Source organism: Megalops cyprinoides, chromosome 16, assembly GCF_013368585.1.
Source record: "Megalops cyprinoides isolate fMegCyp1 chromosome 16, fMegCyp1.pri, whole genome shotgun sequence".
NCBI classification, from domain to species: Eukaryota; Metazoa; Chordata; class Actinopteri; order Elopiformes; family Megalopidae; genus Megalops; species Megalops cyprinoides.
Genome location: NC_050598.1, coordinates 25,030,351 through 25,056,258, shown reverse-complemented (window position 1 = coordinate 25,056,258; position 25,908 = coordinate 25,030,351). Strand labels below are relative to the sequence as shown.

Sequence of the window (25,908 nt, the reverse complement as noted above, 5' to 3'; positions counted from 1 at the left end):
CACACACACACACACACATTTACAGAGAGAGAGAGACAGACACACACACTACACACACACACACACACACACACATACACACACACACACACACACACACATACACACTACACACACACACACACACACACACACACACATTTACACGCAAACCCACAGCAGAAGACAGCATGGTAACAGGTGAGATCCTCTGCATATGATTGGTCAGAAACACTTGAAGGCTGGAACAGGATATTTGAAGACTGTAGCGTCCTGATAAGGGAGGGAGTTTGTTTAATGTCTGATTTACAGTTTTACAATCCTGCTTGGAGACAACAGGGCTAGACACACGTATCGTAGACGTATTGTATTGTCTATATCAATACAACAGTGTTTGTTTTTGCAGATGCATCCGTAAGAAAAACCATTACTGCATGATAGCTACATTGTCTTCAAGGAATCATTGTCGTACTGCTTTTTTGCATGTTACTTTTTGCAGAGGATATGTTCTTTAATGTGGCAAACCACATAGAATGGGATTCTATTATCAATGAGGAAATTATAATTCTATAAACACATCTATACTAAAGTGTACTAAAGTTTTTTTTATCCTAAATGTTACAGTGTGTATGTCAGTGTCCATCTTACAATGAGACACTGTGATGATATTATTTCTTCATGTGTACCTTCATGCATAATACTCTTCTGAGCCATGGGTTGGTGTCATCTAGTTGTTAGAGCAGCTTGAAGGTGGAATTTCATTTTTATTAAAAAAACTGGAAGATGGTGAGGTTTGTCGTATAACATATCGTGCAAAATCTTATTGCACTGGGCAATATCTGAAGTGTATCCAGTACAGCTCACTCTCGGATGGTCATTGGACTCATTCTGATGACATTGCAAAGATTTAAATAAAGTTAGCCCCATATATCTGAAGTTAACGTTACATTGCTACATGGGTAAACATTACCAGCGTGGTTTCACACTGCCATCCAGCCAAAGGTGGTGCCGGGTGTCAGATTTTAAAGGAGCTGTGTGATGGGACACTATACTGAGAACAAGGGTTCTGAGAGCAGTCAGGCCTTGGAGGTGAGCCAGGGTTGCCTGGATAATGGGGGGGGGGGGGGGGGGGAGCTCACACCCCACCGGCCCCCCAGGACACTGACCCAAAGCTCTGTCAGCACTGTTGCGTACAGGAAGCCTTGCCAGTGGCTCAGGGAGCTGGAATGTGTGTGGGCTACGACCAGCCACTCCACTGACTCACTGATCGCCTCATTAGGAACAAGGCTTCTGCTGATCACTGCACAAAGCGACCCCTCTGTTTCATACCCCCACCACCTCCCCGGCACTGACAAATAAAACTAATCTGCAAATAAATCACACCTTCCAGTCTGACATGAGTCATTCTCAATGTGCTGTTTTAATCAAGAAGAATGGCATTTCACTGCGATTGAGTCTTTGAAACAGACACATGGGCGTGTTTGTAGGTGTGCATTTTATGAATGGTTTACTGGCATGGTACCAAAAGAAATAACAGGTTTTATGTTATTGTTGTACCCTTGCTCCAGGTACATAAACTGAATTGCATCAGTGCATTCTGAGTTATATGAATGGATGTAAATCATTACTCAAATCATTTCAGTAATGCAAACTAAATTCAGAAAAAAACACGGTAGTCAAGTTAAAAGGTCCGGTTTTGATCCACATTGTTTCCCTATTCAGACTAAATAAAGAGATAAACCTTACCGAGATTTTTCAGAGGGTTCTCGCAACCAAATTCAAAGGTCATTTAGAGTGCTTGGTTAACAATTCCGGTGGAATTTTTTTGCAAGTGTCTATCAGTGCATTACAATTTGCTTGTCCTGAAGAAGGTGTAGTGTACAGGTCTTTGTCTCTCTGGTCACTGACCTATCTGCCATCCTTGAGCACAGACAGTCACATTGGTCTATTCTTTAATAAGTAACTAACTGACCCTGCTTCATGTCAGACACACACACACACACATTTTTCTTTGGGTCACAGATAAATATTTTCCTTTTTGTCTTTTTTTAGTTTAGTCACAATGTAAGGTCTGTCTTTGTAGTCTGTAGGTTAACAAAACTTAACTGTCTTGTTGGCAAAACTAAGTTCACCCAGCATGTTTGGCTGTAAGCACCCTAAGTACTGTGTTTCCAAAAATTCTAAACACCAGCATATAGATTTTGGACCATATATGAGAAATGTTCTTTATCTGATGAACCTCTCTTTTTTCTTCACTTTTTTATGACATGAGTAAACCTTTTGTAAAATAGCACTCTGAGTACTATGTACCGTGAAATCGTCAGTAACAGGGATGTTTAGAAAACTGCCATTCCCCTGGTGAGTCCCAGCCATGAAGTCACTCAGAGCTTGTGTAAATACAATGGCTGAAATTGGCAAGTGGGATCTGAGAAAACATCAGCAATGTTAACATTACAACCTGTGTAAAAGGTCCTAATTGCAACCGGAGGAAGGGTGTGTGGAGGAGAGGGTGTTTACTCTAGTCTGGAGCCGAGGGCGCTGAGTGAAACTCAATACAGGAACCGCATGCTGAGTGGAAGCTACGAGAAGCACTGACTGAGGGAGAGAGCAGGAATTTGAGGAACTGAGGACACAGAACACAAGTAACAGTCACCGCAACTTTACTTTTGACTACTCATCCGAACCCACTGGTCTAGAAAGAAAGTAAAAGATAGGAGGGAGATATATATACAGAGGCACCATTAGGCTTGCCTCACCGTGACAACTTCTGTACTTGTGCAGGAGTGCTGAGGCAAGGGGAGTGCAATTCTCCGATACACTCAGACGCAAACTAGTGGATACTTTTCACACATGTCCCACAGTGAACTACTGTGAAGTGGCTGCCAATTGGAGGATAGGCGGCACGCCACTGACATCATCCAAGCAACGCACAGGCGCATGATCACTTGCAGCGTGACTGAGTGCAGTGCAACAAAGAGACCCTGGCCCATGCAGGCTCCTGGTCATTTTTGGCAAATATCTTTACCTTGGCCATAGGGTACGGTGTGTACTCGAAACTAGCGCTTTGCTGACACAGCCTCTTAGAAGCCCCCAGACAGAACAAACTGCAAAGGGTCTGTTACAGACTCTCCTTTAACCAGAACAGGACACCTCCTGGTGGATGTATGAATTGTAAATTTCAAAGTGTGAACAAAACTTCCTCAGTTCTATCTGACTTGATTAAAGCATTTTTTCCTGATAGTAGTATAAGTCCTGAAGTAGTATAAGTTGACAGTTTAGAGGGGACACCTAGTGCTTACATCATGGTTATAACTGAAAATCCTTAATTACATGCACTCAGCATACAGGTCCTTTTTGGTCTCTGACTTGACCTTAAGCCTATCATTATGTGACAATGGGTCAGATGCCAGTTTACACTCTGAACACTGCAGTAAAACAAAGAAGGTGTTTTATGTGTAAGTCGGACATAAACCGTTAGGCAACAAGCAGAACCTTTGAATCCAGGTGTTTATTCTCATGGCACTGGTGTCTATGAATAGGCATGGTGAGTCACTCAGCCAGCAACAGGCTTTCTATGACTCACTTGTAAATGGATGTAAAGATTCCTCATGGACCAAGACACACATCATGTCACTTGATTGAAAGCAATACTACCTGTAAGGTGGAATTAAGAAGTTCTTACAACAGACTGTAAGTCCATGAAAAACAAGAGTGAGCAGACATCACATCAAATGTACAGCCTATGTCAAATTGTACAATAGTACATATGTAAGAAATCAATACTTTCTAGGTCTATCCAAGGTCTGTCAATGGTGAGAAAAAAAGAGGTGCCAGACCTGTAATGCATACAGATCTTCAGTAAACATGGACCTTTTGATGTACTCAAAATACCCACAGCTTAGTCAGTTTCACAAAATAGTCAGGTTGAGGTGGATGAGTCATAAGTAAGGACCATGAGGAAGGTAGTACATAAGAAAAAGAGAAAGGTCATGATGGTTTCTGTGAAAGACCGCAACATTTTACACATGCCATATAAAAACAATCCATACAACCCTCAAAAAAATGTGCTATGTGCTTTGGGACTGATGACCTCCTGAAACATTCATTCATATTCATTAAATGCCATATTGTCAATCTATCACAGGGCACACATAAAACATACCAGGCAACTCAGCTTGTCTTTGGACCATGTAATGATGAAGACGACTAAAGCAGACAAAGGAGAACATGTAAACTCCATGCATGCAGGGCAAGATCTGAAATCCGAGTCCTGGATTTATGCAGGATCAGTGCCACCCACCACAGTTGAACCAGCTCAGAAAAAGACAGAGCAAGGCATTGTGGTCTCTCTGAGAAACCAGGGGAAAACTACAGTCGAGTGAAATGTGAGACCGAGTACAAAAAGGGGAGAAAAAATAAAGAAATGTAAACCCCAACGGGGGGGCTGAGTGAGGCAAGCGTTTTCAGTGGGTATTCAGGAAATGTGTGCCATCGGCCCCACTTTCAACAGATACGTTTCACTGCCGTAGTTCCAGTCCCTTGGGATGGGTAGGCATGGGTTTGTCCGGTCCTAGACTCTGCCGGTTTGGTCCAAAACTCAAACAAGTGCTAAAACTGCAGGGGGAGGGAAGCTGCATGAGTTCCATCACTTCCCTCCCCTCCGCAGCTGTCCCGGCTCGCCTTCGGAGTCCGGTCAGTCCCAGATCTTGGGCAGGTTCTCCAAGATCCTTTTGCGGTGAGATGGGTTGGTCACCCCAGCTGCCCGGAGGTCTTCCTCAGTGATCCCACTGTGGAGAGAACAGGGGTCACTCATCTGTCCCTCCCAAGCTACCATCATACCCCGCCAACGTCGAGGACCTCTTACACTACATCTACGGTATAGTCAGACGAGACTATATGCTTAATTGCTTGAAATTTGTTTCTTAGACAAATATAAATAGTGAATTTGATGCTTATGTATGAATTTCTTTCCAAAAAATGTCTTCTTAAAAAATATTTTTAGCTACTTTGAAGAATCTAATGCTAGCTATGATTTGTTTAACACTTTTTAACCACTGCATAACTCCATTTGTGTTATTTCAGTTGGGATGTCTTTACTATTATACGGTTATGTACAAAATGTGGATTAGAAGGAGATGCATCCATGCAAATCAACAAGTTACCCTTCTCCCAGTAGCTGCTCACCTGAAGTAATCTAGGTCGTCCCAGCCGTTCAGACTGAGTCCCAGGGTGTAGCGCTGCAGTCCCAGAGTACTCAGCAGCTCCTGGACTGTCTCTGGGGCTCCATGCAGTACTGACACCTGCTGACAGGGCGGTAACATACTGTAAGATATAGCTTCACTTATACTGTAGTAATTACTCTTACCTGCACTTTCTGTAAATAACACTATTCTTTTGCACTTCTGGTGTACCTGTACTCTGCACAATGACAATAAAGTTGAATCTAATCTAATCTAATCAAAGGCAAGAATACAGTTGTGCATGTCAGATGCCAAAGAAAAGACTTGCTTGTTCTAAGAAGACCAGAAAAAACATCATTACCTTATCTTTTTTTGAAATAAAACTGGACATGGTAAATGTGCAAAAGCGGTTTTGTGTTTTCTCACCTCTTTTTCCCAGCAGTAAGCCCTCTCTGTTGCAATGGCCAGCTCATAGCCGAGGTCCCTCTGTTGGGCAATCTTCTGGGGGCCGGGGTACTTTCGGTCTACAGGCAGGAAGTCCACCTCGCTGAGTGACTTGGCGATCTGCAGGGCGGTGAGAGAGTGGTCCCCTGAGGGGCCCTGATGGGTGTCCGTCACCCAGGGGGTCATAGCCTCACAGCGTGTCACTCTGGTGGACACGTAGGGGTAGAGGGAGGGGCTCTTGCGTACCATTAGGGGCCGTTCCTGATGCATTCTGGGATATTCCTTCCTGTGCAGTTCGCTGTACGGCCTTGGTGCCTCCCTGACCACGGCAGAGTGATTCATGTATGTGTTTCTGTGGTCCCTGTGGTGGAAAGCAGTGTCCTGGGACAGGCTGTCCTTATAGAGCGACTGTTCCTTGCAATGAAGGCTGTTGTTTGGGGATCCCCTCGGTGTGTGGGCTACGGGGGGTTTGTCCTGAGCTGGGAAGAGCTGGTAAGAGGAGCCGGGTTGGGGCTGGTGTTGGGCCTGGGGTTGCCGGTCATTGGAGGGGTGGAACTGGGGCAGACAGCCCGGGATTTCGATCTCAGTGAAGTCTGACCTGCGGGACCCCTTCCCGTCCTGACCACGCCCTCCTGACACCCTAGGGAGCTGTACCACCGCGTCCTTGGCCCAGATCACCTGGTGTTCCCGGCGGGGAGGCGGGTCTTCCTCCACCCTGCGCAGCACAGGCACACCCTCAAAAATGAAGTAGGCGGGGTTGGTGTAGCTGCTGGGAGCTGAGGTAGGCGGAGTCACTGGAACTCTGGAACGAGGAGTCCAAAACTCCAACGTCAATGATACACACACTGTCATCTGTCATCACCAATCCGACACTCACTTCCCCTATTAATAGCTATGTTACTGTATTATTTGTTGTGTGTTTTTGTTTTACAATGACCTAAAAATAACGCATAAAGTAATGCTCACCGTGCAATGGGCGCTCGTGTCGTTGGGGGCGACAAGTGACCTTTTACTGAGCCCTTTTCTTCCCTTTCGAAGCAAATCCACTCTGCAAGAGACGACAAGCACTGATTGGAATTACAACAGGATGCATATATTTACTCAGGCCTTTACCAGAAACATGTGACCTTTCACCGGAATTCTGCACCACTGTGTGTGTGGGGGTGGGTGTGTGTGTGGGTGTGTGTGTGTTGGGGTGGGTGGTTATTATAGTTATGCCTTGGGCCTTGGGCCTGACCTTTAGGCACGCAAGGCTTCTGTGGGAATGACTCAGGAAGCATCTGCTTGTGGTCAGTGTCAGGGGAAGTGAAAGAGGAAGCAATCTGAGGCAGGGGAGAGGAAGGCATAAGACAGTGAGGGAAGGACAGGAGGACACAGACAGTGGGCGAAGGCGAGGAGGGCAAGGAGCACCCCCCCCCCCCCCGCCACCGCCCCCCTCCGACCCACCGTAGGACTTCTCGCGGGTGCGACGGCGATCCTTGGGCACGTGCACCCGGACGCGGCCCCGGATGGAGCCCATCTCCTCGCCGCGGTGCGTCAGGAATGTCTCGAACTGCTCCGCCGTGCTGCCGATGAGAGACCGAAGGGCCACGCAGCACTCACCTGCAGGAACAGACAGGCAGCCATAGTTCATCAACCAGATGGCCAACCATCACCAATGGCATGAGCAATCACAAGCCTAGCCTGCCTGAATGGCTCCTTCTCCTCATTAAACGTCTTATGACAGGATGGGGCACGGCTAAACACGCACCGTATGACTCAAACCCATCGCACGACTTGACGGACAGCAGCAGGTGTTGGTCCTGGAGATATTCCATGTCTGAGACAACAGGGACAAGCTGAGAGACAGGAGAAAGAGAGAAGAAAGAGGGGGATGAGATGAGGGGTATGAAATGTAGCAGAACACCCACTGATCTGAATGAGACAGTAGGAATGAATGAATGAAATGAAAGGCTAACTGGTCTGTTCACATGAGGCTGAGTTAAATGGAGTCATGAAGGTGGGCTTTGCGTCGGATGGGTCACATGTCTTAGTGTTTACCTTTGGCATCTGTTTGAAGGACCAACCCAGTTTGAGAAACCCTGGGACTTCACAACTCTGTGAGTCATTCTCACTAGAGCGTCGGAATTCTGCAGAAAAGGAGTAAAATCAATTATTGCCTCATAAAGTATCATATGAATGGGCCTAATGCATTTCTTGAAATAGTTTCAAAAAAGCGCTGTAGCTATACACGGAGTAGGCGTATATGAATGAATCAAATAACAGTACCTTCAAAGCAGTAGGAGTGAAACTCAATGAAGAACTTGGCTTTGCTGGATGTCTTCACGATGGCCTCGATGCCTTCCAACTCAATCCACGCCTTTTCCACACATGCACTCAGGTCTGTATTTCAAAGACCAGAAGTCAAACATTACCATTCACACCACTGCCAACCCATCACACCTGCATAATAGCTCCTCCCTTTGACTGGCATCTGAGACTGGTTGTACTAGCTGAGCATCTAACTGTCTTAATGGTATATCTGCCACAGAAAAGAGTCAGATCTAACATTTAGATCAGTTGAAAGACCCATACTTATGGGATCACTTTTTTATTTCGTGTCTGTATATAAATCCTTCACTACAACTAGTAGATAGCAGGTATAGGATGACTGTTCTCCATGGTAACTTCCATTGCATTTGCATCTTGTGCACAAATTTCGCAACAACAGGTCCTTTAACCAGCACGTGAAATGTTTTACATAAATGGCTCATTTCAGCAATGTGGGATCAACATAGATTCAGGGCAGGTCCAGCCATTCACAGTGTGGCTGTTTTTATGTTGGATATTCAGTGTTCTTGTATTTGTTAAGTAGATAGCTAGCTATATAATTGAGCTTTTTTTCATCAGAATCCTTGAATGAATCCGTGAATGTTTTTTTTTTTAATGAAAACCCACTGAACACAGACAACGAGCTAAAGAGGGAACTTTGATCCAGAACTCAAGGAAATGTTGCATCAAGAGGAAATCCTTGTCCAGTTATGCACAGACTGGCACTTCTTAACCCTATGCACATGTTGTGCAATTATGCAAGAACACATGAGTTCATGAGCTCCAGGAAATACATATGTGGCAATGCGTTTCTTCTTTTATCCTAAATATCTTGTGTTCCTGATTTTCCAGTAATCAGGAAAATTGACATATGTGTTCTCATGGTTTTATGTAATAAGTTGCACTAGTGTATGAAATGGAGGAGTTTTTACACTTCAAACATAAACATGCTGATTGTAGTTTATCATTTATCTTCGAGGTCTACAACAAACAGCAAAACAGACTATAACCCTACCACTTAACCAAGATTAGGGATTCACTAAATGAACAAACCATTGCATTCAACTGAATGTTTAGCTGAAGATGACATGTCATGTGCTGAGAAAAACATCATTTGGGCTGAGCCCTTAACAATGCTAATTATGGAGAAGGGTCATGAATCAGATCCCAGTTTATACCTAACCCCCATGGCCACAATGAGCTCACCTGCTTTTGAAATGAACTGTGCCGTCACCCCAACTTGAAATGTGGCGAAGACAGGGGAGTGGTCACTGGTGGTGATGTCATCAGTGCAACCTGGCGGAACACAGATGCCATCCGATTTAGCCGACAGCGGATGATCTCCACCTGACGTTCCTGAACTGATCAAAACTTTCAGTGTGAACTCCATTGACGTGTACCGCACAGACAGGTGATCCACTACCCATGCGTCAGTGCCTAACAAAAGCACAGAAGGGCCAGCTTTCTGAACTCAAATGTCGTATCTTTCATTGCCTGCTTTGTAATGATAGTAATGCTACACTGGTGGGATTTAGGCCTAGAATGCAGAGCTTGAATGGTGAGAGAAGAGAGACCTGTGCCTTGAGGTTCCGATAATAAAGATTCTGAGGGAAAAAAACTCTGGGGAGCAGGACTGTGGAATGGAAAATGTCCTGAACCTTAGGCCATGACACAGGAGTTGGTAATCAGACTGATAGCAGAGCTGACTTTTTACGGGAAACATGAAAGCAACAGCCACAGACTGGTAAGTTAGGGACACCAGAGAAAATACCACTCCACCATCAGATGGGCTGTCTGTGAGCTCTGATACTGAACTGTTTTGCTAAAACTTATCTCTCTTCCCTTTTCAGCGGGTAATTCCCTCTTTCCAGCAGTTCCTGTTAATACTCAGCAGAAGTGAGATATGTACCAAATTCCTGGGTATTTTGCTAACAGTTAAACATCATGATAGTGTAACTGACTTCTCCCCTACCCACCATAAGAGGTGCAGCTGATGTGGGTCTCTGGGTATGACTTCCACAGCACACGGTCACACCATGACGGCACATTGACTCGTACCTGCAGACACAGAGCCTCTACATAATTAGGAACAACACAGATTTGGGAGGACACAGGGCTGAATACGAGTAGAGACATTCACGGCGGTCAGAATAACCGTTCTGTGTTGGTGGTGATTGACTGGACAAAATGCCAGCAATCCTTTTCATGCCTGGACCTTCGACACGAGAGGCCATTTTTCACCCTACTTTTAGAATCCGTGACAGCTGCCCTTTGAACCCCCACAAACCCCCATTGACCCCACGGAAAAAGACAGGGTTACACTTTGAAATAGGAATGGGGTTGAGCTAAGAGCTTATCTTTAGAGTCGGATGGAGGATGCAAAGACAAGGTGGGGGGGGGGGGGGGGCACATAAGGTCACCTGCACCTGTACTAGCTTTTATATCCCCGAAGCTCACAGTTTTTCTTGGGTGCACTGGAAATTCCTTTGAATAAATCTCAATTGTTGCCAAGTGTTCCCTTATCCCAAGAACAAAGAAGCAAGTCGTCCACGGCTCTTCCTGTTAATCTGTGCCCTTCTACACCCCACCCCCATCCCGCCATGGCATGCGCCGGGCTGAGAGAGCGAGATCTGGCAGTGCCCTCACCCCTGTGGTCTTGTACTTCTGCCACAGATAACAGTCCCTGGAGCCGCGCTCGTACCGGTAGGTGGGAGGAAACACGATCTGCTCTTCATCTGTAGAAAGAGAGGACAACTTTAAAGTTTTCTTTTCTACATATTTCTCTAAGGTATCACTTTGCCTGTTGAAATTTTTTGTAGCATTTCTATACCCTATGATGGCACTAGTTATTGTTAGTTATTACAGGATTTACTCATGCTCAGATGGGGTCTGTCTTTCTCTGGAGGTATATTGTGTTTTTGTTTCTTGCCCTTTCTTTGTAAGCTGCTCTAGAAAAGAGCATCTGTAGATGCGTCAACATGGACATATCACAAAAGAAGGTAAACAAGAAGTTAAAAAATAGGGTCTTCAAGCCTCAGGCTGGCTATGTGTGACTGCAGTGGGGTTCTCATAAGGGTTCCAGTGGATTGCGTGTAACCTATCGGGGACAGGTCTGTGTCCCAGAGATTTGGCGGGAGATGAAGAGGAAGCCGCTTACTGAAGTTCAGGAAGGCCTTCCTCTTGTGACGTTCGCGGGTCAGCTGGTCAGCGCACATCAGTTCATTGAACTCCCTCTTGGACACATGTCTGAGAATGTCCTGCAGGGGGAGTCAGAGAGTCCAAGTGACGGGAAATCATGGAGGCTCGTGATGCAGCCCGGGCAAACCACCACCGGTTTAGCTCGGTTCAGCTGAGAGGCCTGGCCCTCGTGACTTCCGTTTGAGAGCATGAGAGTGTTTCATTAAAATTATTCATATTGCAGGAATGCAAGATGAAGGTGCTGGGAAAAAAATCTTAATCATACTCAATCTTAACCATTTCAGTTCAACGTTTGACAAGGTCTGATAAAAGTGCATTTGAGGTCGACATGCACAACTACAGAAGCGTCAAACTGCTAAAATAACATAATGAGGAACAACAGTCTACTGTGGTGGTGGCCCAGAAAACCAAAGACAGAAACAAAGACAGAGGTTACACAATGAGTCACACATTCACATGTAACTGGCCTGAGTGGACAGATGGCCAGCAGCCTCACAGACCTGCACATCCAGGTCCAGCCGGTAGTTGAGGTCCCCACACCAGAAGAGGTGAGTGAAGCGCAGGCTGATGTCGAAGGCACTCAGCTGCCTGTCACCCAGAGACAATAGACGGAGGATGTCCTGGAAGTTCTGATTCCTCCTGAAAAGATAGAAAGTGAGTGTCAGTTAGCTATGGGGCGTTCCCCCTCCAAAACACACACATTCATAAACAGGAACGTACAGAAACATACTTGTTCATGCAAATGTTTATACAGAAACACACACATTCATAAACCCATACAGACATAGAAAGGTGTGTACCTGTATAAATACATGGGAACATTCAGAGTTGACATGTCGATGCTCTCACACATCTGAATTCACACACACATACTTTCACACACATAATCCATTGGGCCATGTGCCAAAATCAATCAATGTCACACACCCTTTTGAGTGACTTTGAACAACACCCACATGCTAAACAAGAGCTTAATGTATAATCAATATGTTGTGTGCACCTGAGGGCTTTCTCACTGCCAGAGGTCAGGTGACAGTTTACAAAGCCGAAAGAGGTACCGTTGAAGAGGAAGGAGACCCCCACAGCCCCCTTGTTTCCTGTAACAACGGAGACAGAGGAAGGGGTGAGACAAAACCTTCTCTTCAGAGCCCGATTGCATAGATGCCCCCAGCACAAATCTGATTTGTTTGGCATCTGGCCAAGCATAAACGGATGTTTCATATACCCAAAGTGTTAGCCAGGCCGGTCTTTACACTGGCGGTGTTGACGTGACTGATACGGCTCTCGTGCTCCGGCCTCACAAACACAGCCAGCCTGATGTTCCACAGTGATTGTATCGCCACCTGCAGGACACAAGCACACACAGCAGCTCAGGGGAAAGGACCAACATAAGGCAGCTGTCACACCCGCTCCCAGTCAGCCACGCCCAGTTCAGCCCAGCTCAGCCCAGCTCAAGCGCACCTGTGCCTCAAACTCGTTCCTCAATCAAATCCTGGCTACTTAAAGAGCTATTGTTTGTTATAATACTACTGAGTCTGCTCTCTGCCCTTCTGTGTTTTACTACTGGTTTTCACCCCTTGCCTGTTTTTTGGACCTTGCTCGTGTTCCGATCTGATTTTTGCACTGCTGCTTCTTGTTACCGACCGGTTTTGTCCCTGACTACGGTTTTGCCTTGCGTCATTAAACCTGGTTGACTGCTCTTGGATCCCGGTCTGTTTTCATTACAGCAGCACTTAAAAGATTACTTCTTTCAGCACTTTGCATCTTTGTTTTGAAATGGAATAAACGTACAAGTGCAGTGCTATGAAGTTACTAAACAGTCATACTGCCTTAACCTTGATCTAGATAGTTTAAGGCATCTCTTTGCCTAAAACCTTTAAAAATACTACATTTTTATTTAATCTGTCACTAAGCACTGTGCATATGAGAAGACAACCTTTAAACAATATCTTTTGATTTAATATGAGGAGGAGAAGGAGTGTGGAGAGACAGAAAGAAGGAGAGAGGGAGCAAGACAGAGGAGGAGAAGACACAACACTATTGATATAAGAGAGATGGAAAAAGAGGTATATAAAAAATATGATGTAAATGGAAGCTTTGAAATCAGGTGGTGTCCCTGCCACAGGGCCATGTGGATGGAGAAAACACTGCACTCTTTGCACCAGCACGACGTGGACACTGACCAGTTTGAAGTCGACGTGGGTGACGCTCCGAAGAGTGGCTTTCACTTGCTCCGCCCACTCCCTCTCGCCCTGGGTGTTGTCCTGGGTGCCGATGGCATACACGTCGTGCGGAAGCGTCGCCGTCGACTCGTCCGGGACACGGCCGAGTCCCTGGCACGTCACCCAGGACTGCAGGCTGCGAGGAGGCGGAGAGCCGCCTGCATCCAAACGGTTCTCCATCAGTGACCCATCCTTCATCATTCTGGCTGACCTCTTCCCTCTATATTCATCAGTTTACACTTGGAAGCCTGAGGCCTTCACCCACAGCCTTAGGCAAACTAGACATCTAAAACTACCTTGCAGGAGGAGCCAACGTGTATGACCAGTATCAAAAGTATTGCAGCTTGCGATATTGAGGCTATAGTATAAATTCTGATATCACCCCAAATGCTACAAAGTGAATGGGTGCCACCCAGCCACGTTGCCATCAGCCAATCTCAAAGGAGAGGGTGAGTATTCAAATTCCAGGGGGTACAAAGCACATGACAAAAAGCTTAGGAAATGATGAGGAAACTATCATTATATTACATTATTGTCATTTAGCAGACATTCTTATCCAGAGCAACTTACATAGGTTACCATTTTTAACATGTTACCCATTTGTACAGCTGGATATTTACTGAGGCAATTGTGGGTTAAGTTCTTTGCCCAAGTAGACAACAGCAGTGCCCCAGCAGGGAATCGAACCAGCAACCTTTCAGGTACAAGTCCTGCTCTTTATCACTATGCTACACTGCCTACAATATAAATCAAAGTTTGTGCATAATTACATGTGATGCCTGACATAGATCAGTGTGTACTAGACAAAGCAGCTGTACCCATGTTCCAGGTGCCCACGAAGACAGAGATGAAGTCGGGTTCGCTCTGCTGGGAGTGCCTGGCCCTCATCAGCTGCAGCAGCTGGCAGAAAGCTTCCTGCTTCTGCAGAAAGAGAAGGAGACTTTTAATCTTACACTTCTCCATATTAACGCAACCTACTAAAGGCAGTGGACAGGAAAGTCCCCAGGAATGATTGACTTCTAAAAGAAAAGGGAAGAAGATAGGCCACATTTTTTTTGCCCCCACCACCCACATACCCCTACCCTTTTGCTCTCAAACAGCAGTTCTCTCTTCCCACCCCCCCACCCCCCTGACTCACCCGTGCACTCTCAAACAGCAGCTCTCTTGGGGCGTTTCTGTGGCTGTCTGCCACCATGCGCAGTTTTGTTGGGCTGCTCTGAAACTTCACCAGCTGCAGAACTGACAACACACACACAGGCACACACACACACACACACACACACACACAAAACACACACACAAAACACACACACACACACACACACACACACACAAACACACAGAGACATGCATGCACACACAGGAACACAATGAGACAGAAGAGAGATGCACATATAAAAATTTCAGCTGTAGGGCTTTCTAATTATGTTAGAAATGTCTAAATTTCATCTTTGACAAGTAGCAAGTCATAAATGGTTAAAATGGGTAAGATTCAGCCCAAAGTTCCTCACTCCTGTCATGTGACAGAGTCTCCACGCCAAATGTTCCTGACTTCCTATCAAACAGCAGAACTCCATTGTCGACATCGACCGACACTGTCTGTCGGCCATAACGGACAACCTTCACCTGGACAGAGAGAGAAAGAGAGAGGAAGGTACTTTAGGGTTCACCTGAGACTTGTCTTCATATTAACGGACTATAAAGAACATAAAAAGGTTGGAGGGAATTGGCGTGTTATTTTGTCTTCAGTTCACATTTACCAAACATATGGACAAGAGTCATGAAAATCACACCATGTGCTCTCACCTGAAAGGTATGCACAGGTATGGGCCTGACGTTACTCTTTGGTGCAGGGGAGGGCTCAGGGGGCGGAGCAGGTTGCACAGCCAGATTGTGATTGGTCACAGCATCCTGTAGTGCCTTCAGGACCTGCACAAGGAGTGACATTCTGTTTAAAAAAGGATGGCCACAGAAACAAAATGGGTCACACAGCATCCAAGGGATTGAAAAGAGTTCATTCGTGTGAAAGGGTCCAGAATTCAACAGTCTACCACACATACTGAACTATTATCAATAATACTAGTAGTATCCATCCAACAACAAACACTGGACATACAAGTAAGTACATGGCATGGGAGCTGCAGGCCTAGAACCTTGAGCAGTGAGTGGGGTAGTCTTTATGCCCCTTCACTTACTCTGTTACCCTCACAAGCAAATAGTATTTAGTGCAGAAACATGATTCTCATCTCTATAATGTATACGTATCCAACAAATTATACAAAATTTAATTGACAAGTCCAAAGGGGAAAAATTTTATCTTAGAGGTTTTTTTAGCAGATAAGAGCTGGTGAATGAGGAGGCCTGTGTTGTTTACTTTAGCAGTGGTAGATCCTGAGTCTGTTTTTCCTTGACTGCTTAGCCCCCTGTGTCCTCGGAAGACTCCTCTTCAAACTGTACCTGGGTTAACCAAACCTATCCAAACTAAGCAAACCCCGGAACCTCATTAGACACAGACTATAGGCTGTAGGCAGTTTAAATGGGTAGCACAGATAATCTGACGTTGACAATTAATGCAACATTCATAGCTGGTCCCCTTCTTCTCTTTTATATTTCTTTGCCCATCGGGGGGAGTCGTGTGGTCAATGTGCATAATAAAATATTGTTACCAGGCAACATAATTATAAAAGTCTGCATTTTGATTCATACTGGATCTGAACACTTGGTAATTTTTGTTTGAATCTGTAGAGACTGTTGTCGTGCCTTTTTATCATAAAAAAATACATTTAATTGAAACCATACTTCTGCATTGCATTGTAGGTAGCTGTAGGTCAGAGGTTATGCAGCTGATTGTGGTGAACTTGCTCATTTGAGCATTTGCATTCTCTAATGATGTGTTAGTCAACCAGAATTAGGCCATCTGTTCAGTAAAAACGTGACCAGAACCATCAGAACCGACACAGCTGTGATCAGAGCGAGTCCGCAGTGCTGCCACTGGTACCGTACCCTCTTCTCCAGGGAAGACAGCAGGCTGCACAAGGCTGAGATCTTAGACACCAGGCTCTCTATGTCCATGTCCTGTCCCTTCCCAGAATTCTGGCACAGAGAGGAGAGAGGCATGAGAGAGGAGTACAGCCAAGGACAAGATGGAGAAAAGGGCAGAGGAAAGCCTTCAACTGGCTGAAGTGACAGTCACTTAAACAGCTAAATGATAAAAATGATGGCTTATTTTACAATTGCCCTTACAAGCAAATGCTCCATTTTTTTATTTCATCTTCAATGTGACAGTGATAAGACAGGACCATTTATTAAAAAGCAGCAGATCCACAGAGGAAAAAAAATCTATGCTTGTTGGTGCACTAGGGGGCGCACTGTCTGCATGTTTACATTGTTTTTCTTTTTTCTTTTTTTTTTTTGAAGGCCCAAAACCACAGCCTTTTTTTTCTTTCAAGGTCTGGCAGCACTCCTGCACACCAGACATGTGTACAATAGCTAGGACTGGCTGAGGTCATGATTTCAGCAAACAATCAGCTCACAAATTCACAAAAAAAAATCAGCTTTTCACTGCTCTTAATAACAAATGCTATGATCGCACATTGACAGTAAAAACATGTTTGAGGTAAAAAAAAGTGTTAGTTTGAAGGGGGGGTGTGAAGTTTTTAGGCACAACAATAGTGTGTGCACTCACTTTACCTCCTAAGCTACGGCTCTGTAGCTCTCCCTTACCTCCAGCTCTAAGCTGCTAATTGCTTATGAGGACCTCCTGCAGGGAGGTGACATCACGCTACACTAAGGCTATGTGGGTGTGAGGGTGTACCTGTGTCCTGGGGTAGGTCAGTGGGCAGGCAGGATGGTCAAAAACTTTGGCCAGAGTCTCCAGGCTGGACAGGGTCAGGTCTATCTCACTGCAGAGCAAAAATTCCCCTTATTACATTACATAACACATTTTTGTAAATTAGCAAATGCTCTTACCGAGAGTGACTTACAGAAGTTTCAATTATTACACGTTATCCGTTGATACAGCAGGAAAATTCTCCTCAACAACTTCTCCACAAGATGCATGTCCAAATAACCACATTTCTCATGTGTTTGACTCTATAACATGAACACCATTGAGTCTTTTCGGTCAGAGTCACATTTGTTGTGTAAACACATAATCGCAGGTGGAGGGGCAAAATACAAATGTGGGTATATGACAGACCAGAAGATGTCATATAGGGGGACAATAATATTTTCCCTCAGCAGTAAATCAACATATAGTCACATACTATTTTGTGTTTACTCTTTCAGTGTTTTTAGTCTGTCTATACTGTCACACAAAGAACACACAAAGGGGCCTCTCCAATCAATACAGTCTTCAGGCAATGCGGCAGGGTCATTCTGCAGTGCTGATGATCCAGACTTGATTTAAATTTTCTTCACGACCTGAAGCTCTGGGACAAACATTACATTAAATTGCCATTTAGCAGACGCTCTTATCCAGAGCAACTTACAATTTTTACATGTTATCCATTTATACAGCTTGATATTTTACTGGGCCAGTTGTGGGTTAACTACCTTGCCCAAGGGTACAGCAGCAGTGCCCCAGCTGGGAACTGAATCACCAACCACTCGGTTACGAGCCCTGCTCCTTACCACTATGCTACACTGCCAGCCATCATAGCCTCCCTTCAGAAACACCAAAAAATACTCTGTAGCAAAAAAAAACATGACCTGTACAGCCAACATCTCACTCCATCAACCTAGTATGCCACCCCGAAGGTCATCTCAAAACTGTTATTGAAGACACTCCTCCTCACATAAAATTATAGCTTTCCTCTCCTAAATTACCCCCCAGCCCCCTCAGCTCCACGGAGACACGCGTCATTGTCGGTTGTGTGGGCGTGTCAGAAGCTCTTTTACCTGCGCAGACCCTCACAGGCCACGCCCAGCGTACGCTGCAGGTTGCGCAGTCCGGTCCCCCCTCTGCGCAGCCCCTCCAGGTCCTGGGGGAGCTCGTTGCGCAAATATTCACTCAGGAGCCCCACCACCTCACTGGCCATGCTGCAAGAAGAACATCACGTGACCAGGGGGTGACTACGGAGCGCCATCTGGGACAAACCTGTGCAGTGACTCCGCGGCGCTGCGGTCACCCGCGCACCGTGAGTATGTAAACAGTGGATTAGAGACCAAACGCACACATGCCCAACTGTTTGATGACGGTATCGGTTACAGTGTCTTTCTCATAAACGCTGCAGGGAATCCAATGATGATGATAAGGCACAGAGGCGTGCTGAACGAGCAATTTTGCTCTGACTATCCCGTTGTGCTGGCGCTCGCTTCTTAATTAGAAACATCAGGCTGGAAACACGAGGGAGGGATAGGAGACCTCAGGTGGGTCAGGGAGTACCCCATTCTAAGACCTTGAAAAGAACAATAGATTTCACAAATTTTGTTCAAGCTCTATCCCTGTTTGTAGCAAATAAGCATATGGCGGTTCATGTCAGCGTGCATCACAAAGAAGTGTGTGTTGAGTGTGTGTTCAGTCTCTGAACCTGGGGGTGGAGATTTCCTGTAGCCTCTGGAGGAAGAGGACGTGCGGCCCTGGGGGTGCTGCAGGTCCCTGGGGAGGCACGGCACTGGCCGGGGACGAGGCTGTCCCCGGGTTCCACGCCACACCAGGCTTCTCATCATCACCATCTGCAGCGAGGAGGACGGACAAAACGCTACACAAACACCCTCGCAAACAGCCAGCACTGCGGGCCCCTGGAGGAGCAACGGTGAATACGGGGGGGGGGGGAGTGCGGGGTGTGTCTGTAAATTGACATTTAGATGGGAAAACAGGGGTGGTGTTTTTGCCGCAGGGGAAGAGGGCGTAGCTGCATGGAACCTCTGTGCCCCCCCCACCCCCCCTCACCTGAGCTCTCGTCCCCGAGCTCCGCCTCACGCCCCACGGGATACAGCAGGGGCGCAACCAGGCCCTTGTGGGGCTGTTGGTACCCCGACACCAGGTCCCCCAGCGTTCGGAAACAGTTGGCCTGTACCCCCTGGGACGTCTGAGGGAAAACAGTGGCAATGATTACAAAACATTACAAGAGAAACACACCTTAAACGCTCATTTCCTGCTCAATTCCCAAACGGGCTGAAGCCCAGGGACATAGCCACAATTGCATGTCAGTCTCTCAGATTTCCTACAAACATACATTTAAGTTGATTCCTAAAATGCAGGGTTCGTTTGATGAGGAAGATTGCGAATCGTAATTGGATGAAGTTCATTAAATTCCTTTTACAGCAGCGTTTAGAGACTAACCCAACTTGCACAAACTCTAGACTTAACTTAACACCTATCCCAGATGTGGCTGCAAAAAACATCAGAACACACGTATTGTCTGATCGCAGTTTTGTGAGCACATTGTAACATGATGTACTCGTAGTTTAAAATAGGGTTCAGGGAAAGGATCAAATTGAGGATACAAGGTATTCCTAAATCAGTTGCTACGGCAATCTGCTGATTGACCGCACAATAGAGTTAGAGACGGAGACTTCTTATTTGCCAAACTATGCAGGGCTTCCCAGTACAATTTGAGCAAGAGTCAGCTGAAGTAATCAGATTTAAGAGAGTGTGGTTTTAAGAGGCGAAAAGCATTCTTGCAAGCCTAGGTCTGCCTGTGGGTCTGGGGTAGTAATGAGTCTTCTAGTTTCTGCAGACGAAACACCCAGAGCAGCAGTTGCTTTATGTGGCCTGGAACATGAAACAAGAATAGACAAGCTGCACGGACGGATGATCTGAATGTGACCGTCCAGTCATACGGTGACAGAGAAGCCACAGCGTGTTTCCTGGCAACAAAATGCAGCATCTGTCAGGGCCCTCACACCGGTGAATTGATGCTTGGTGCAACCAGGGGCGGAAGGAAGACCCCCCCCCAGGAGCTCGTGCCCGAAACTGCAACCCCACCGCCCCTTACAGGCCCCATGCATGACAGAAGACACAGAGGCAGGGGTTTACGGTGCAGCCTGGTAAAACCATACGCCTCATCTGCCACCTCGGGGAGGTGACGTCACTGCCACCCACATCCTGCTGGCTGCCAGTGCCGGCCGCCGTGAGTCAGAGTACCAGTATTTTGTCTCTGTCCGACTGCTGCCGGCTACACCGGCCAGTCACACACACACACACACACACACACACACACACACACACACACACACACCAGCTCAGTGCCCACGTGCTCTGAGAGACACACCGAGACACTTCAGACAAAACAGCTCTTTTCCTGCACTGCTTTTTTTGGGAATACATTCTTGCTTTTTTCTGTACAAGAATACAGTGACAATTTCTGGCAGCCCAAAACAACTTGGTTGCCAAGCAATCTTAAAATAGTAGAAGTAATTGTTTAGTGTACAGGGGAAAATAAGAGAGGATGACAAAAGAGGACGAAAAAGAAAGCGCAGGAGAGACAGAAAGAAAGGGAGGGAAGGAGAGAGGACAGGGCATGGAGACAAGAAGGCAACACAGCTGTTTTCTTTGCCATAGAAATTCCACCTAAAGAAAGCAACTGTGCTTTGTTACAAACGAGCTGCAGTGCGATCCCCACACAGTAACAATTGAGGCATTAGAAACAGTGAACCAGCACCACACAACAGTCAGCTATCACAGGCATCGTCTGGTTGCCCAGGAGAACTGCAACAGCGAAAGCAACGTCTCTCTTGAAACAATAATGTTTCTTTCGCATCCCCGCTTATCAGACAGAAACGCCACAAGGCTTTTCAAAGGCCACGTCTGGTACTGTAAGTGATCTTTGCGATTGTCTGACTCAGCCCCTTCCTGCTCGCGCTCTTGGCCAGGCCTGCAGGACCTCTCACTCACAGTCATGTGTGCAGACACAGCACAGGAATGCACATGCGGGTTTGTGGGCAGAGCTCTAACGTTTGTGTTATTGTGCTTTTTTTTTCTGCTGCTGTTAATGAGGACCAGGCACTGTGGCTCCTTAAAGGGACAGAGCCCCCAGCTCATTTTCTCTCTCTCTCTCTCTCTCTCTTACACACACACACACACACACACACACACACACACACACACACACACAAACACACAAACACACACACACACACACACACACACACACACACACACACACACACATACAAACACAAAGACCCACACATCTGCTCACAATGCACGCACTTAAGTATAATCATGAGTATACGCACACGCACAAACAACCACACACACACACACTCGCAGTACACACACGCGGCACTCATAGCATGCCCTGACTGTCCCACCCCACATGTTCTGGTAGCCTCTGCCTCTAGCCGAGTGAGTGGGGTGCGCAGGAATCTGTTTGAGCTACACAATATTTCCTCTGTGCTGCTGAGGTCATATCACAAACATGCAGCCACACGAACGAATGGCAGAGACTGCATCAAAATAAAGCCCTGCGCCATTCTCTCAGCAGCCAGAACTCTGCACTCTTCACAAACACCCAAGTCTCTCCTGCCTGAGTACACAAGGTGAAAAAAGCTCTGTAGCACTCTCTAATCACGTCAACGACAATAAATTAAGCCGTCAGACTGACGTATTTGAATAACGGTGTGCTTATGCTTGCTCCATCCTGAACACTGTGGTGAGCGAGTGGTGAGTGCAGATCACAGCTGTGTGCATACATGTAACTGACGGGCTCCAGTGGGGGGGGGGGGGGGGGGGTCGTAGCCTCTCACCTGGACAGCAAGCAGGCCCTCGGCATCCGGAAGAATGCGATATGTATGAACATGGCGCTGGAACCTGCAAACGAGACAGCAGACCTGATTAGAGCCGGCCAGACATGCATTGTTTTAACACGATTCATTTGGCTGAAATGAGCATCCCTAACCAGAGCAACTTAGGGTCAATGGCATCCATCCATTTATGTATGCATGTATGCATGCATGCATGTATGTATGTATGTATGTATGTATGGATGGATGTATGTATGTATGTATGTATTTCACTGCAGTCTGCATCTACAGGGCAACTAACTGTCCTGACCCGACGGGGTCACTCTTCTCAGACATGATCCCTGTCTGTACTGGTCCCTCAGTGGTGGAATGAACTCCCCATGGGGGTTAGGACAGCTGAATCATTGTGTTCTGACACAGATTGAAGACCCACCTCTTCAGACTGCATCTTGGTTCCATTTCTATCCCCACCCCCTAACACAGCCACTTCTAGTATTTGATGTTAATGTTACATGTACTATTGGGATGTATTTTGATTTTGAGTTCTAAGGACTGTTGTATTGTAGTATACTTGGCTTCTGTCAGTTTGCACAAGTTAATTAGTGGTAGGGCTCTAATAGTGTTATGCTCACACTCACTGGTCTGGGAGTGTTGTTAGCCTGGTCTGACACTGTTGCTTGTTTAAATTGAATGGATACACTTATGTTCTATTATGCTGGAAGGCACTTGGAATAAGAGTGTCTGTTAAATGCATGTAATGTAATGTATGTATGTATGTATTCAATTATTTATTTATTATCATCCATGTATATTCACTGCAGCAATTCAGGTTTGCTACCTTTCTCAAGGGCACAAAACCAATAGCCAACTTGGCAATCAAACCTCTACGTCGCACAACCTACTCTGTACCACAACATCATACTGCTGCCCTTACCTGCAGCAGCGATATACATGACCTACGCTGGAATAAAAAACACTGAGGGCAGATACAGACACAAAAATACATCCAGTGCAGTATCTTGTGTGCTTGCGGCATAGCCCAGTCCTGGGCCATTTCTAATTTTATTCACTCTGCTAACAGTTTCTGCGACCCGCTTCTATTCTGTAGCCAGATACACGGTACAACAGCAACCTCAAAGCCATGACTCTGAGGTCCACTGCTCTCTCCACTACACCATACGCTGCCCTGTAGACCACATTCTAACCTAGATAATTACACACAACCTGACCATGGGAGCAATTCAACAGAAATGAAAACTGATTTTGGCCCGAAACATCCAGTTCAATTACCCTTCTTCTGTTGTAGCTGAAATAACATTCTTATTTAATTCCAAAAATGAAAACACAGCACCTCATTAAACTTGCTGAAGGCTTAGACATTAACGCTTTGGTTTTGGATTGAATTGTTTCTTTCTCCCCTTGCCTCAGAGACCTCAGAGATCTCAGAGACCTTGTCTCACAGGTCTGAAGTCCCCTTTCAAAGCAACAAGCTTGTCATTATCAAGAGCGCAAACGCGATCGTAACTATCCTTGCATCAGAGGTGTTCATCTTTCCCAGATGACCTCTCCAGGGACAAGCTGAATACCCATGATGCTTTGTGCTCCTGAATGAAAGCTTCACTGTGGCTCAGTCTGAGGAGAGCAAGAGGGAAAGAGCTGGAGCTGGAGGGATCTGCTTTCAGGAATGCGGCTGGCGCTGGGCTGACTCAGAGAGGGAACCGCTCAGTCTCAACCCTGCCACGGTGCCACTCCTGTCTCCCCTGACCGAGCGCAAACCTACCCCTGCGCAGCTGTGAACCGGACACCACCCTCTCCACGCCCCTGTCAGACCCTGGCAGGACCTGATGGAAACGGCAGACATTGGGAGCCGGGAGCTGTCTGTTAAATCAATTTATGGAGCCCACAATGGAAACAGTATAAAATCCAAATCGTTAAACGAGTCAAAGCCCCCCCCCACACCCCACCCCACCCCACCCCCCTGCTGTGCAGGGGTGGAGGTCCGTGAGCCTGACTGGCTGGTGCTGTCGATGTAGCCTGAGAAGGAGGACAGAGACAGTGGGGAAGTTTTTGCGGGTGGAGGGGGGCATGTTCTGACAGACGAGGGGTGAAAAGGGTGTGCTACTCACAGCAGGCAGAGGGCGTAGGCTCCAGGCACCGACTCGCTGTCCCTCACCAGGAAGCTGCCGTCCCTCCCCGCCCGGGCAAGCAGGTCCTCGGCCCGGACCCGGCTGATGTCGCGGTGGTACCAGGCGGCTGTTGCCATGGTGACGCCCTGTCCAGGTTCCGCGGGGCGAGGGGAGGTGCGAGAGAAGCAGAGGAGAGCGACCGTTGACCCGGTTCGGACCGGGGCCAAGCGAGAGGGGTGTCCGCGCTGAGAGGCAGTCCACAGCGAGGGTGCGAGGGCGAGGCGGTCAGGGAGAGCGGGCACAGAAGGTCCTCCACAGGAATAAGTCTCATGTCACCTCCAGGTGCTGAGGAACGGAGCCGCGGGGGTCACTGCGACACTCATCAACAGTCGCTGAGCATCTGAACGCAGCAGACGCGGCCCTCGTCATGCACACTGGGCCAACATTTCCAGAGCCATGCTCAGGTGTCCGACAGGGTATGATCCATCAGGGGCGCTGAGCGTGCCCCCTTCTTAATACTATTGAGTCAGAAGCTGAGCCTGTTCACCCTCAGCGGGGACCGGTTGCAGGGCTCCTCGGAGCAGACGGCAGCCCAGCTGTTCCTCTCAGACAGCTCATGGTGAAGTGGAAGTGCGCTGCGGAGTGCAGAGATGGTCCCTCCGATCCCCCCACTGCCTTGTCACGAAGAAGTTCCTATTGTCCGCGCGCAAACGCCCCTCATGCAAATACCGTGAAGAAAGCAGAACCGAGTCTGAAGAAAAAACACGTCTCAGAGCAGCCGGCTCGGGAGACGTCAGCCACGACTGGGCGCCAAAACGAGCCCGCAGCAGAAACTGGTGGAATTTAAATGGTTTTCCAGTCCTTTCTCCTTATAAGGGCAGGGGAACACCCCTCACGCAGTTCAGACGATTGTTTGGCTTCCTCTGCAGCTCTCCCTCGGGCCGTTCCCCCCCCCTTCTCGCTGTCCCGGGCACGTCCCCCCAGGGCGTTATTGAGGGTCCCGTCCCAGTGCCAAGCGCACTCTCCGCGTCCCTCCCCGGTCTCCAGGGCAAGAGGCAGCGGCGTGCAGCGGCAGCAGCAGCAGCAGGGCCGCCCCCCGAAAAAAGCGCAGGGCAGATGGAGGAAGCCGCTCTCCGCTCCAGATGTGAGCAGAAAGAAGAGAGAGAAAAAGAAGAAGAAGAGGAAGGAAAAAAAAAAACATCCGCCAGAGACTGTGAATTCCTCTGAGTGGCTTCACTCTGTCGCTGGTGTGTGAAACTCTCTCCCAGCTCGCGGCCTCCTTGCCGAGTCTCCCTCCACCCCACCCACCCCTTGATTCCAAAACAGAAAACACAGCCACGGGTCCAGGTGGACAGCCAGGGCCTGCCTCTCTCTCTTTTTCTGTCTGTCTGTCTCCCTCTCCCTTGCTTTCTGCCTTTCCTCTCCAACTATTTTTTGCTGTGCTTGCTTGCCTTTTTTTCCTCCTTCTCTCTCCCCCCTCCCTCTTCTGCTTTTCAACCTCCTCTTTTCTCTCTCTGTCCTCTTCTCTCACTCTCTCTGTCTCTCTTTCTCTCAGTCTTCTGCATCTGGGAAAAGCCTCTTCCATATGGATACGATCATCCCTCACTTTTTACGTCTTATTTTTGTCCCACCCCCCTCACCCCCCCCCCCCTCTCACTGTGTTCAAACTCCGTCAGCCCACAAGCAGCTACTCAGTCCTGGATCTGTTGTACTAATACTCAGCAAAAACAAGCGTCTCCCCCTCCCCCACAACTACCA

General features: G+C 47.2%; 1 protein-coding gene across 1 annotated transcript; it reads right to left on the bottom strand.

Annotated features, from left to right (window-relative positions):
- Positions 1-4,375: 4,375 nt before the first annotated feature.
- On the bottom strand, positions 4,376-24,610 carry inppl1b (inositol polyphosphate phosphatase-like 1b). The gene is made up of 27 exons (XM_036548045.1): positions 24,151-24,610; positions 22,028-22,091; positions 19,227-19,365; positions 18,865-19,009; positions 18,233-18,373; positions 17,148-17,235; positions 16,337-16,426; positions 15,140-15,262; positions 14,845-14,959; positions 14,472-14,572; positions 14,152-14,254; positions 13,295-13,491; positions 12,337-12,454; positions 12,112-12,208; positions 11,612-11,750; positions 11,071-11,170; positions 10,560-10,648; positions 9,890-9,971; positions 9,120-9,209; positions 7,872-7,985; positions 7,644-7,732; positions 7,354-7,441; positions 7,050-7,205; positions 6,570-6,651; positions 5,586-6,405; positions 5,164-5,279; positions 4,376-4,766 (listed from the first exon to the last, which is right to left on the bottom strand). Exons 1-27 carry the CDS (start codon positions 24,285-24,287, stop codon positions 4,673-4,675), a joined length of 3,717 nt encoding a protein of 1,238 aa, XP_036403938.1. The 5' UTR covers positions 24,288-24,610; the 3' UTR covers positions 4,376-4,672.
- Positions 24,611-25,908: the final 1,298 nt, after the last annotated feature.

Coding starts and splice junctions, on each gene's coding strand:
- inppl1b (XM_036548045.1), bottom strand. CDS start 24,287: ATGGCAACAGCCGCCTGGTACCACCGCGACATCAGCCGGGTCCGGGCC. Junction 6,406..6,569: donor ACACGAGCGCCCATTGCACG/GTGAGCATTACT, acceptor TCCTCGTTCCAG/AGTTCCAGTGACTCCGCCTA. Junction 5,280..5,585: donor CTTACTGCTGGGAAAAAGAG/GTGAGAAAACAC, acceptor CCCTGTCAGCAG/GTGTCAGTACTGCATGGAGC.